At 40.4% G+C, this 13,828-nt stretch overlaps 1 protein-coding gene across 1 annotated transcript in view; it reads left to right on the top strand.

Annotated features, from left to right (window-relative positions):
- Window positions 1–13,828, top strand: part of LOC144825191 (mucin-2-like) — a 1,014,272-nt gene that overhangs the window by 965,259 nt on the left and 35,185 nt on the right. The window contains exon 41 of the mRNA XM_078684042.1: window positions 4,648–4,750. Within this exon, the coding sequence (XP_078540168.1) occupies window positions 4,648–4,750 (103 nt within the window). The remainder of the gene's footprint in view (window positions 1–4,647; window positions 4,751–13,828) is intronic.

Here is a 13,828-nt window from a genome sequence, read left to right as displayed (position 1 = left end):
CATGCCCATATACAATAATATTGGCTGGTGTACCCGCTCTTAGAGCAAACCAGAGAGAAAGCTGGGATGATCTACGGAATAAAACTGTGGATTGGCTGGCAAAACACTAAAGGTTCTATCCCTCAGACACCAATGAGATACTAGTGGTCCATAGAGTAGGGTGGATAGAACAACTTTTGGTTGAGGAGAATGGGCTGAATAATGAGCTAGCCTACCCACCCCAGGATCATAGAAGGGATATTAGAAATGATCATCTTACATATAACTCTGAAATAGAAGATGTGCAAAAGGAACAAAGTAAGGCAGAATGGCGAGCAGAGATAAAATTGATCTCCTGGAATATTGCAGTTCTTAAAAGGAACATGGAAGATGTTGTATGGCAGGAATATATTGGACAGAGTGATATAATTCTGTTGCAAGAAACTTGGGCCTTGGAATCCCTTTATAAAGTAGGTTTCAAAACCTTTGGTATAAATGCCATCTCCTCAGCTAGAGGGAGGCCCTCAGGAGGTCTCTCTATTTGGGTAAAGGTGACCTTAGGTATAGATGTTAAACTAGTTGAAACCCCATCGAAGGATACTTTGGGAATAAAATGTATCACACCTGACAAAAAAGAAGTTTATATACTAAACATATACTCCAGGCCATGTTTGACAAGCAAGGAATCTGAGGTTATTGAGAATTTAGATAACTTCTTAAGCTCCATTGATTCAAAGGCTTTGATAATTCTGGGTGGCGATTTCAATCGCAAATTTGAACCTGCGTTTGGATTAGAAAACATCTTTGAAGAAGAAGACCTGGCCAATAATATTGGAAAGCACCCCTGTAGTATCCTGCACAACTGCTGTTGCGCAGCTACTAAGACTCGTCTCTGGGCATTGCCTACGAGCTTGCAATGGTTGACTGCCTTCTGACAGTCCAAACGCCCCTACATTTAGTAGAAGCAATCTAAAGAGCTGTATAGACTACATATTAGTTTCCATCAAACTGTGGCCAATGGTTCATGACCAAGTAGTCGAAGTTAGAACTGAGTGCAACCACTACCCATTATGTTTGACACTGGCGGCACATCTATTTCAGTCGGTTGCTTTGAGGGCTAGAGAACTTGATAGCGGTAATACAGAAACACTACTAAGCAATAACCATAGAGCTCTAAAATGGCCCTCGATAGGGGGAAATGTAGTAGCAATTAAGCCGATTTACGATACTTTTGCAAATATGGTTTCTCCGTATGTAGACTTACCAGCTTCAGAGATCCCAATTGTGGAAATTTACTGTAGATTGGCTAAAGATCTGACACCTATACTAAGTAAGATTCCGAAGAAATCCAAAAATTGAATCTTAGTAGTCAGTGAGTTGAGCAGTCCATGGTACAATAAAGAATGTCATAATGTAAAAAAGGAGCTCATCCTGGCATCTAAAACTAAAAATATAGCAGCCTTAAGGGACAAAAGGGCTCAATATAAGAGATTACTAGTCCATACCAGAAAAGAATAGGAGGACAACATTTGAATCGAATTAATTGTTGCATCCAAAGCAAAAGATCAACTCAGCTTTTGGTGTTTGTTATCAAAGGGCAATAAGCATGGGAGATGTAGCAAAGTTCTTTTCCTAGACACAAATAGTTGGGTAAAACATTTTTCATGTCTTTACTCTTCTTCCCCGAACGGTGTTGACTATTGCCTTCAAGACTATGAAAAAGCCTTATGCAGTGCCCCATTATCTTTTATTCTGGAAGAAACAATGGCAGCAATAGATGTAGTAAAATCAGGGGAGGCTCTTGGTGCTGACAAGATACCTGGCGACTTATGGAAACATGATAAGGAAGTTTGGGGCCCTTATATCAATTTCTTGTGCAACTCTGTCGCCTCGGGTGTATCTATACCGGAAACATGGAAAGGGGCAGAGATCACAACTATTTTTAAAAAGTGTGGCCGCCACAACCCTTCACACTACTGACCGATTAGTCTAATAGACGTTGTACAGAAGATATATGCAATGCAAATTTTAAATAAATTGACCAATTGGATTGAGGAACACAATATGTTATCAAAATAACCGGCAGGCTTCAGAACAAAGACTAGTACGACTGATCAGGTTTTTAGATTTCTTTGTATAGCCTGGAAATACACAATATTCAGGAAGGGTCACTTATATATCGCCTTTGTGGACTTAAAGGCAGCATTTGACCTCGTCCCCAGAAATCTCTTCTGGAAGTCTCTAAAAAACCAGGGGGTACCGGGAGAAATTCTCCTGCAGATAATAAGACTACATGAAGATAACTAGGCAAGAGTTACATTGGGTACATTGGGTGAACTCACTGAGCCTATTCAGGTTAAAAGGGGCATAAGGCAGGGATGTGTGTTGGCCCCTATTTTATTCTTGCTGTACGTCAACGACATCCCTGAATACCTTTTGGGTTGTGAACACAATTCTCCCAAGCTAGGGGGGGTGCCTGTACCGGCACTCCTCTTTGCTGATTATACGATTTTAATTTCCCAAACCCCTAAAGGCCTGCAAAGCTTAATAAACTTTTATGGGACATACTGTGAAGCGAAGGGTTTAGAAATAAACTCTAGTAATACTAAATATATGGCAGTTAACCCACACAAAACTTTTAGAAAAAACGTAACTGTTAATAACCAGAAGATTGAGTACGTGCACGATTTTAACTATTTAGGTATTACTTTAGACACAAAAATGACTTGGAGACCACAGTTAGAAAAAAGTAAAACTATATTACTCCAAAACACCTTCCCAATAATAAGAAAAGTTTAAAGTAGTTTGTCTAAAGCAGTTTCACCAGCTCTTGAAGTATACAAATACAAGGCGCAATCTGCATCATTATACGGGGCAGAGCTGTGGGGCCCCCTCATGAATAATACATTCAAGGTGGGTGAAAACAAGTTTCTAAGGAAACTCTTAAGCCTTCCGATTCGTACACTGCTAACCCCAGTTCTAATGGACTTAAATTTTCATCGTATAGAAGATCAGGCAAACCTAAGGCGATTATTATTTTGGGTTCCCCTGTGGTCTACAGATGAACACATTCATTACAGAGAGGGGCTTGAGGAAATTCTGAGACTTAAAGGAGGTACTGGTTTGATTTGGCTGAAGCACATACATGACTGTTTTTTTAAATTGGGACTCGAGCACTTTTGGGTGGAACCCTCTGGTTTGACATTGGCTTCGAAAAAGCTTTTGCAGCAAGTTTATTGGTCTTTCATACAAGATTCTTCGTCTTTCATACAAGATTCTTCGTCTCGCTCCTGTATTGTGGGCTCATTGACAACACGGTTCCTCCTAATAAAATCAATTTGGAAGTTTGAGCCGTTCCTAGACGAAATATAACCACAGTTAGTCAAATCTCTATATTTGAAATTTCGGTATGGTGTCCTGCAGATAAAGGCAAATACAGTGAAATGGATGTCAGGTGAAGCAGAGGAAGGTAGACACGTTTTATGTAATTTAGGCTCAATAGAAAACGAATTGCATCTATTGTTCTTCTGCCAAGCCTATTTACGATGTAAGAGGAAATGGATTAAACCTATTTCCCGACTCCTTGGCACTAGATCCTGCCATGAGGCAGAAAGGTTATTACGATCTGATACCACGCCAATAGTGGTTTTTAGCGTTAGTAGATACCTGTTTGGTTAAGTTTAATAAGCAAAAGGGAAAGCCTGAAATTTTAGGTTGCTATACTAGAAACAAAATTAATTTGGCACATGCACTTTATGGTTATAAAATGGAATGTTAATTACCTACAGACTAGTTTTTACACTTACTATTGAAACAAGTGTTTCTTTACGTATTATCCTAGATATATTTATTGAATTTTATAGCTGAACTTCGTTCGTTAAGCCTGAAATGTAATATTCCTCATACCTATTTTTTTAATCTATTTTTAACTGAAATGCCAAGCTGCGAAATTTTTGATATATTTATTATTTTTCAATGGTCGATTACTTTACAGAGTGTCTAGTGTGTTTGGCGGTATTGTGTCGTAAGTTTGTCCCGATATGATGTTGATCTCTTGTACTGAATTTTTATGAATTGTTAACCTTTTATTTTTGTTTTTTTAACCGAAATAAAGATTGAACCTTGACGTAACATAACATAGCATAAAGTAAGATTACCGCAAGGATAGCTATGTTTTCCTCTGTCTGAAAGACAGCTTTGGATAGAGGCTGCCATTTGATTTAGCGTATTCACTGCGAAGATTGTTTAATCAAACTGGTAGCAGAGTTTAGCCCTCGCTGTATATTGATGCCTTCAACCTTTAGTAGAGCTTAGTCAGAGATGGTGTTATATCCTGATTTAAGTTTATTACATTCTTCCTTTAGTGTCCCGGTTACCTGCTGCTCAGCCCGTGTGTGTGATGTAATGGAATGTTGATGAGTGCCTGGCCTGTGAGAGTGTCAGTTGCAGAAAGTGGGCTGAGCCGTAGGATGCTGCTCTTGATAGGGCATATACATTCATCTTACAACCTGTAAATAAGACTTATCTTATCCAATAAACCTTACATCGTATAACCTACACGGCCTGCCTGCTATGAAACTATCTTTGATTGCAACAGGTGGGATGTTCAGATTAAATGTTGACCTGTTTTGTAATAATGCTTTTACATATTCCTTTCTTTTTTCAAAGAACACACCCGATGCAAGCGCAAAACTCGAAAATTGTCCTTTACTGACTTCCTCACCACCAGTGTAGTAGTGGTAGGATATTGTGACTACAAACCGAAGAATGGGTGAGTAGCTGCAAGCATTTTGTTTGTTGGGGATGCTTGTTTCTTGCGACCTAGTTTGGTCTCCATTTTTGGGAGGGTATGGGTGGCACCCTTCTGCCATTGATTGCTTCGGGTCATCCTGCTTCCACCATCGCTTTCAGACAGTGTCTATCACATCTTGTATCCGCTGTCTGTGTGCTGCTGTTGATGATGAGCTCTGTTTAGTTTCTGCAGCTACCTCTGGGACATTACTTTCTCTGTCAGGTAGCATTCGTCTTCGGCAGTGCAGCATTCTTCAGAATATATCATAAAGTGAAACAAATGAAAAAATACACCCTTTTTAAAAACTGTTGCATGCTTCATTATTGTGAGTGCATGAAAAACAATTATTGAAAATTCTGGCCGTGGCCGTGGCTAACTGGTGAGATGTTTGCAGTGCTTAGTTTGTAAAATATTAGGTGTCAGGCCTCTGACCAGGAGGCATCTGGGGCCTGCACCACCTATCGCCCTTGTCGCCCTTGTCAACTACTGACCATCTCTCTCGCATGTAAATGCGACAGTTCAGATTTTTCCAGGCCCCCAAAGCTAAAGGAATGGCTGGGGAGGCAGGTATGATCACTATATCCATGTATATTGTATTCCTAAACAATTGTTGTTCTGCTCATCTCAAAATTAGAAGAGCAGTGCCACCATGTGGTAGACTCTCAACACCATACTTAGAACGGTTAGGTGCCGGTGCCGAGCACCGGAAACCAATTAAGTGCTGGTGCTGAGCACCGGAAAGCCCCGGCTCAAATTAAGTACTGGATGTTTGTATTTTCATTATGGCAAGCATATGTCTTAAAAGGAAAAGAAGAAATGCCACCTAAACATTTGCGCCATGTGCTTACAATAACAATTTTATCTAGAATAAATCACATATAATTTCACAGAATACTATGGGTGATTCCTAACAGAAAAGTGTACTTAGAAGAGGTATTGAAACCCTTTTTAGGGTCTGATTATGAGTTGGCCATTATTTTCCTACCCCTGCGTAAACACCTGTTTGCGCAGGGGTCGGAATTACGAGTTGAGTGTTATTTAACGCATTCCGATAATTATTGGATGTGTTTAATACCTCATTCGTCGTTACATTTCAGCAGGTCAAATTTGCCAAATATTTAACTGAGGAAAAGCATACAGTATTTACTGAATCATTTATTTATTTTACAGAGTTTAATATAGCACGAACTTGATCCGAATCGGGTATGAGAGCGCTTTACATAGCACCGTTGCATTACATGAGGACACACTCATTTTTTTTTGTTAGGCACAGTAAGATTAAGTGATTTGCCCAGAATCATAGGATGTTCAGCGTCATTGTCAAGACGCGAAACCAGTTCCCCAGATTCGAGGTCAGCCACCCTAGCCGTTAGAATACATCAAATAGAGGGACGAGGAAAGGTTGTCCTATCTGTTCCCCGGAACTCAGTAGAGATTATCAAAAAGGGATAGGACACTTGTTACCACTTATACCAAGAGAAGTATATTGTGAAATATATTGTGAAACCCTCATAAGCGTTGTGTATAACGAGAAGCGGTATATCTTGTTCTCCGCCCCACACAAACGTTTTGGCAGCAATCATCGGGTTTGACAAAATTGTGTATTGCCTAGCCTCGCCCGAGGCTTTCTCTGGTTTTTTCGTGGCAGTCTCCAGAGATAAAAATTCGAATAACCCCAACAGAAAAGGCACAAAAAGAGATAAAATAGTTTCCAACCGATTAAGATACTCTTTATTATTAGTATCGGTGGACAACTAGTTTAAAAGAAGTTGGTATGCTCGCTGGAAAATTAGGAATCCATAGCATATATTAGTAGTATTGACAAAGCGTCGACATGTTTCTGCTCTGTTGGCCCGTGGGTCTAAGAGCATTCGTCAGGACAAAAAACAACAATAAACAGAGATCTACCTATCACTATTTGTGATGTAGGGGGGTAGAGGTGTAATTTACAATCTTACCCTTACGTGGTTCTATGTAGTCACCTGTAAAATTTAAGAAAAAGAGGGTTGGGGTCACTAGTGGCATTTTACCAAAGTGCGGTTAAAAAGAAGAAATGGAAAAACATTGTACCATTTTTGCAAGCTCAATTGTGGCATGCTGTTTTAGGAAATTGAGAACAATAGGGACATGTTGGCGAGTAAATGGTGGCGACTTAATGCGACATGTAAATTGCAAGGAATGTGACATACCTCTAAATCAGGTGAACTTGAGTATGCGAACCTGATAGAGAAAACAGGGATGATAAGTGTTCGGCACATTTACGTAATGGTAAGGAAGTCAGTCATACCCCATGTGAGGTCTTACCTTAATTGTGTTTAGAAAAAGGTTCCCTCAGGAGGTCCCAGGCTATAACAGTATCAGAGAATCAAGATATTAGTCACTCTAGTGCTATAAGTTGTGGATGAGCGAGGGCGGTGGAGGGACGACTTACCCGCAGCGGAAATCTGTTCCGCGTCTTGTGCTGGCTCTGCCTCCTGGACGCCAAGAGCACGTTTCCAATGGCGTTTTAACTACGCTAATCATAGAGATAGAAATGAGACTATTGTATACAACCGAAGAACAGCTTCAAAAGTAATTATTAAAAATTTGTATGCCTAATAAGTAATTTATAGATTATCTACATCATGGTCTCGTAATTATTAAGGCATTGAATCAAAGAAATTTATATTTGAAAAATATATATACTTTGTAAAGGATACGGACTATACCTGTTCCTTAGGGAGTACATTTGTAGACGGGATGAACTTAGAATCTCATAGGGTTATGAGTGTCAGAACACTAAGTGGACTCTAAATTTTCAGATTAACAAACTGCTAGTATCAGCGTGCGAAGTGGTGCCAGCAAATATCATCATTTAAACCATATTTATTCGTCTTAAGGCGTTCCACCCAGCGTTGTTCTTTTTCGTACAACACTTTTTCAACGTTGGGTGTATTGTCTTGAACTTTTTCTATAACTGTCCACTTCAGGTCTTCAATACTATGTTTTTGTTCGATGAAATGTGCACATAGTTTGGTTGTGTTCTTTTTTAAGCGTATATTGCTTTTGTGCTCACCTATGCGCAGTTTAACCTTTCTGCAGGTCATACCGATGTATTTCTTGTCACATGGACATGTGACCATGTAGATCACATGGGAAGAGTTGCAGTTGCTATGTTGTCGCTGGGTCCACGTGAATGTTGGTGACAATTGCAATGTTTTAGAAATGGATGTAGAAGTACAAGCTGTGCAAGAACCGCATGGGTAGTGGCCTGACACTGGAGCCATGTTTATGTTTCTGATCTGATTCGTTGGATTTTTCTGTTTTGGACGGGTATGAACCAGCATGTCACGTAGATTTTTTGTACGTCTATTTGCAAAACGGGGTTTTGGCCAGTTGAATTTGCCAGTGTTTACAATATGCCAATTCTTACTGATCAGTTTGTTGACCTGGTATGTTGCAGGGCCAAATGTGGTCACACAGGTTACGAGGTCCTTATTTTCAGTTTTTTCAAAAGATGTTAGAAGGTTTTCCCTCGGCTGGTTCTGGGCTCTTTTTTGGCATTTTAATATTGTGCTGTTTTTGTAGTGTCTTTGTTGTAATCTGATACTCAGGGCTCGTGATTGTGTTTGATAATCCTTTTTCTGACTGCAGTTCCTTTTTAAGCGCTAAAATTGGCTGTAAGGTAGGTTGTCTCTGAGCGGTTGAGGGTGATAACTTTTGTAGGACAACAAGCTATTTTTGGCAGTCGGTTTTCTAAAGGTTTTTGTCTCGATTTGGTTATTCTCTGAAAAGATCGTGAGGTCTAGGAAGTCAATGCTTTCCTTGTCAGCTGTGTATGTGAATCTCAACCAGGGATCACGTGTGTTAAGCCAGTCGACAAAAGTTTTCAGGTCTTGGTTATTGAGCCAAATCAAGAAGACATCGTCTATATAACGTTTCCAGTAAATGATACTGGAAACGTATGGGTTGGCAGTTGTGAGTACATGATGAGTTTCAAAATTACTGACGTAGAGTCCAGCCACCGATGGCGCAAAGGCACTGCCCATAGAGGTCCCATGGCTCTGTAAAAACAATTGGTTTTCGAATTCAAAATAGTTTTCAGTAAGTGCCATCCGGCAGCATTCCAAAACAAAGTGTCTGGGTGTTCTGAAATCCCAGTTCTCCATGAAAAGTACGTCTTCCAACATTTCCAGAGTCTCTTTTTGGGGCAGACTCGTATATAGGGATTCAACATCTAATCCCACCAGGAGCATCTTGGTGGGGTCAAAGGTTAAATCTTTCAGCTGATTCAACAGATCTCGGGTGTCTTGCAAATAGGCTGGTGTTCTTTTGACAAGTGGTTGGAGGAATTTGTCCGCAAATTTAGACAGGGGTTCCAGTGCTGACCCTATCCCCGACACAATTGGACGGCCTGGAGGAGGTATTCTGTTTTTGTGTGTCTTGGGGAGGGAGTAGAAATAGGGGATCTTAGGGTTCTCAGTTACTAAGAAATCAGCCTCTTTTTTGCTTATCCAGCCATTTGTTTCGGCTTCATGAACCATGATGGCAATGATTGTCTGTAATCTTGGTGTTGGATCAATTGTGATTTTGGTGTAAAATTTCTCATCCGCCAATAGATCAAGACATTGATTCATATAGCCTTCTTTTCCGAGGATAACTATACCTCCACCCTTATCCGCGGGTTTTATGACGATATTCTCATTTGTCTGAAGTTCTTCCAAAGCGATTCTTTCTGATCTCGTTAAGTTCTGGAAGGGTCTTCGCACATTAGTTGCCAAGTTATCAATTCCAGTTAGGACCGCTTGTTCGAATGCTAGTATTTCTACTGGTACCATGTTTGTCGGTGGACTGTAGTTTGATTTTTTGCGGAGGTTCGTGTCTCCTAGATCAGAAGTTACTGGCGACTCCCCAAAGTGTGCTTTTAACTTGAGAGAACGACAAAACTCTGATAGTTCACTCGCTCATCCACAACTTATAGCACTAGAGTGACTAATATCTTGATTCTCTGATACTGTTATAGCCTGGGACCTCCTGAGGGAACCTTTTTCTAAACACAATTAAGGTAAGACCTCACATGGGGTATGACTGACTTCCTTACCATTACGTAAATGTGCCGAACACTTATCATCCCTGTTTTCTTTATCAGGTTCGCATACTCAAGTTCACCTGATTTAGAGGTATGTCACATTCCTTGCAATTTACATGTCGCATTAAGTCGCCACCATTTACTCGCCAACATGTCCCTATTGTTCTCAATTTCCTAAAACAGCATGCCACAATTGAGCTTGCAAAAATGGTACAATGTTTTTCCATTTCTTCTTTTTAACCGCACTTTGGTAAAATGCCACTAGTGACCCCAACCCTCTTTTTCTTAAATTTTACAGGTGACTACATAGAACCACGTAAGGGTAAGATTGTAAATTACACCTCTACCCCCCTACATCACAAATAGTGATAGGTAGATCTCTGTTTATTGTTGTTTTTTGTCCTGACGAATGCTCTTAGACCCACGGGCCAACAGAGCAGAAACATGTCGACGCTTTGTCAATACTACTAATATATGCTATGGATTCCTAATTTTCCAGCGAGCATACCAACTTCTTTTAAACTAGTTGTCCACCGATACTAATAATAAAGAGTATCTTAATCGGTTGGAAACTATTTTATCTCTTTTTGTGCCTTTTCTGTTGGGGTTATTCGAATTTTTATCTCTGGAGACTGCCACGAAAAAACCAGAGAAAGCCTCGGGCGAGGCTAGGCAATACACAATTTTGTCAAACCCGATGATTGCTGCCAAAACGTTTGTGTGGGGCGGAGAACAAGATATACCGCTTCTCGTTATACACAACGCTTATGAGGGTTTCACAATATATTTCACAATATACTTCTCTTGGTATAAGTGGTAACAAGTGTCCTATCCCTTTTTGATAATCTCTACCCTAGCCGTTAGGCCAACTTCTCTCCCCAATCATGCTGCTGTTGGTGCGTTAAACACCAAAATCCTCATATTTTCCCCCGAATCTCGCAATAGGTGCTATTTAATGCACCCAATAAATAATGTACCACGTGGTATTGTTATTTACCAGGTGCGATAAAGAGCACCAATGCTCGTAATTGGGCCCTTGGTGTTCATGCAGGTCACAGGAAAATATGATTCTTAATAGTGCAAAGAAAAGGTGCTATTGGATCTGAATTACTGTAGCCTGGAGACTTAGTTTAAGCACCCAACAATGGCTGACAATAAAAAAAGATAATTTTGGTAAGAAAAAAGAATTGGAAAAGTTATGCATTGGCCCACCCTTTCTAGCACGGAATGAATGTGAATGTGTGATCAGGTCATATGTGGTCACTTACAGTGCAAGTCAGTCAGTGGAGGAAATGGGTTGACACATTGCTCCATGCTGTATTCTGCGGTGGGGGGGACACAAAATGCAAATTAGTATTGTACAGACTAAAGGGTAAAGAGAGTTGACCCAAAGCTGTTCTATGTATGTAGATATTTGTGTTGTCTGTTTTTATTTTCATTCCATGGCGTGGTGAAACAGCGAAAGCTGTCTCTCGCCACACCTAGTAATGTGTTTGGATGAAGTAGTCAGTGGTGTGATAGTTCCTTACAAGTGATCATAAATCAAAGACTTGTTAAAAAAGGTAAGGAGTAAATCAAGGCAATAACATAGTTCATATTTAATACATGGTGCATGTGGATTAATAACAGTGGACATGACTGCTGTTTTTTTTTTATTTCTTTCTTTCTCTTCCTGTAATTGATCAATACATTTTCAGTCTGAGTTGTACACTAGATCTCAGTGCCGTCACACCTGGCATTTAAGTGAACTAACGCCCATGATCACTGTATGTCTGTAGGTCAATATTCAAAAGCCAAACAAAAAATGAATAGACAATAACTTTCTTTTGAAAGCCATGCTGAATTGAAACTCTACGATAGGTTACGCTGTTTTGAGATGCATTGCCGCCATATTGGTCTAATCTCAAATGCAATTTATGTTCAGTCCAGCGGGATTTAGGAGAGCATGATAAGAATGAAGCATTTAAAAAACACAAAATACAGTTCAGAGATAGAGCTGCAGAATATGGTTCATGGTAAATAATGCACCAAAAGACGTGAAACAGTTAAACCGTAATTTGCACTGGTTTTGTTGCCAGAAAAATACAATTGTGTGAGCCATCATTTTTGTCCTACATATGTTCAGTGTTATGAATTAATTCACAAAAAACTGATTCATTTTATATCACACTTATCATAAGTACCCGAATACCAAGAAACTTGACTGTTTTGTTAATAGAGAGGGTGATGTGAGCTCTACTAGTCTGTCCTACGAGTCCCTCTGAAGTTTCTATGGTACAAGGATGTCCTTCTATGTCCAGTGTCACGTAGCATTTCTGAGTTCTGTTACACCTTGTGGACGTGTACTAGTTTCAGAGAAAATACGAAATAAATAAACGGCATTCTGCAGGGCAGCCTTTTATAAAGTGATAAAGAAAAATTAATCTTCCAAGCTAGACTTGGTGCTGGAGGGTGTGGAGGCAGTGGTATGTCCATGAGGACAAGTCGTTAGGACAACCTCTCTCCTGAAGGGATGTCACTCACCTGTGCTAGACATATCCCTACCCATGTCTGCCGAGTATCACGCATCAGGTGTGACACTCACGTATTTCAGTCCTGTGTTCCGCATCACCGCACTGAAATGCATTGTCATGCATTTAATGCCACTCGCCAGCGCACGCCACCTGCGGTACCTGTGAACTTGTGCGCCGGCTCTGCTGCTCCGAGACGTGGTGCCAGCAGCTGCTTGCTGGACTCAGTAGTTCCTAAATAGTTCAAAATTGTCTGCTCTCAGCTCTGGAGTGGCTGAGAGTATTACAATGTATCAATTAATCTGCCCGCCCTGTCGCGCCTGGCTCCAGGCTACATGATTAATACCTACGTCACCATCTCAGGTGACTGGTCTAATAAACAGGGGGTTTTGCCTTCATATATGTTTCCGTTGTAAATGTGAGTGTGTGAAGTTACTTCCAGCAGTGCAGGCCTGTGCATATCACATAACAGTGGTGATGAGTTTAGTTTACAAGACGCACCAAGAGTAAACAATCTCCAGTACACCTGGGCGTCTGTGAAATTGATCAGATTAACCGTTCCAACCTCGAGTCTCTTTTTCAGTAGAGGTGCGGGAAACTCTACAGCAGGCCAATGAACCAGGCCAGGAGATCCCTATACATATTTGTCACCGAAAATTTTGGAGAATTGTATCGTCTTAATTACACTCTTCTATTTTAAACAGTTGGTAAATTGATTGGTGGATGGAATTCACTCCCGTTGTCAATCATAGGTCGGGTGGCATTGATAGACATGTTATACTCCCAGTTTTTGCATTTCTATTTTCTAGCCCCCCCTTTTACTCTCCGCACAACTTTTTTCTCCAGTGTAAATTCGTCTTTTTGAATAATTTTTATGTTGGGAAAAATGAGACCCAGACTTGCCTTAAATATCATTAGCTCATAGAAAGAAATGGGAGACCTGGACCATTAGGGAATATTACTGTGTGGCTTTTGAAGTTTACAATAGTACGTCCACATACCAACGACTTGCACATCTATGATAATTGTATACTTGATGAAATTCAAAAAGAAGAAGAACTATATATTCCTTGAAACTTAAGAATCCCCAAGAACCCAAAAAGAGTTAGGTACAAGATCGTGTCAATGGGGCATATCAGCAACATCCGGCGATTATTATCGCTAAGCGTGCTTAGCGCGAGGATAATTATCATCGGCTACTATCACTGGATTGTATCGCAGAGATAGCTCGCTATCAGTGACGCTTATCTCCAAAGCGATAAAAATCCAAGCGATAGCTGCAAAATGTGCGATTATCTCTGGAAATCCAGCGATAATCGCACAGCGATAGGTGATTCCTTGTTAATGGAGCAGGGTGTGCTTATGCCCACAATCCACCTACCTTAGGTTAACATGGCTAAGTAAGAATAAAAGCAGGCGTAATGAAACCTGTGATAAGCGAAGTTAGCGCTACTTTTCTCGTCGCTAGGCAGGTTAGCG

The sequence above is a fragment of the Lissotriton helveticus genome, chromosome 3_1, assembly GCF_964261635.1.
Source record: "Lissotriton helveticus chromosome 3_1, aLisHel1.1, whole genome shotgun sequence".
Lineage (NCBI taxonomy): Eukaryota > Metazoa > Chordata > Amphibia > Caudata > Salamandridae > Lissotriton > Lissotriton helveticus.
This window is presented reverse-complemented; position numbering and strand designations above follow the sequence as displayed.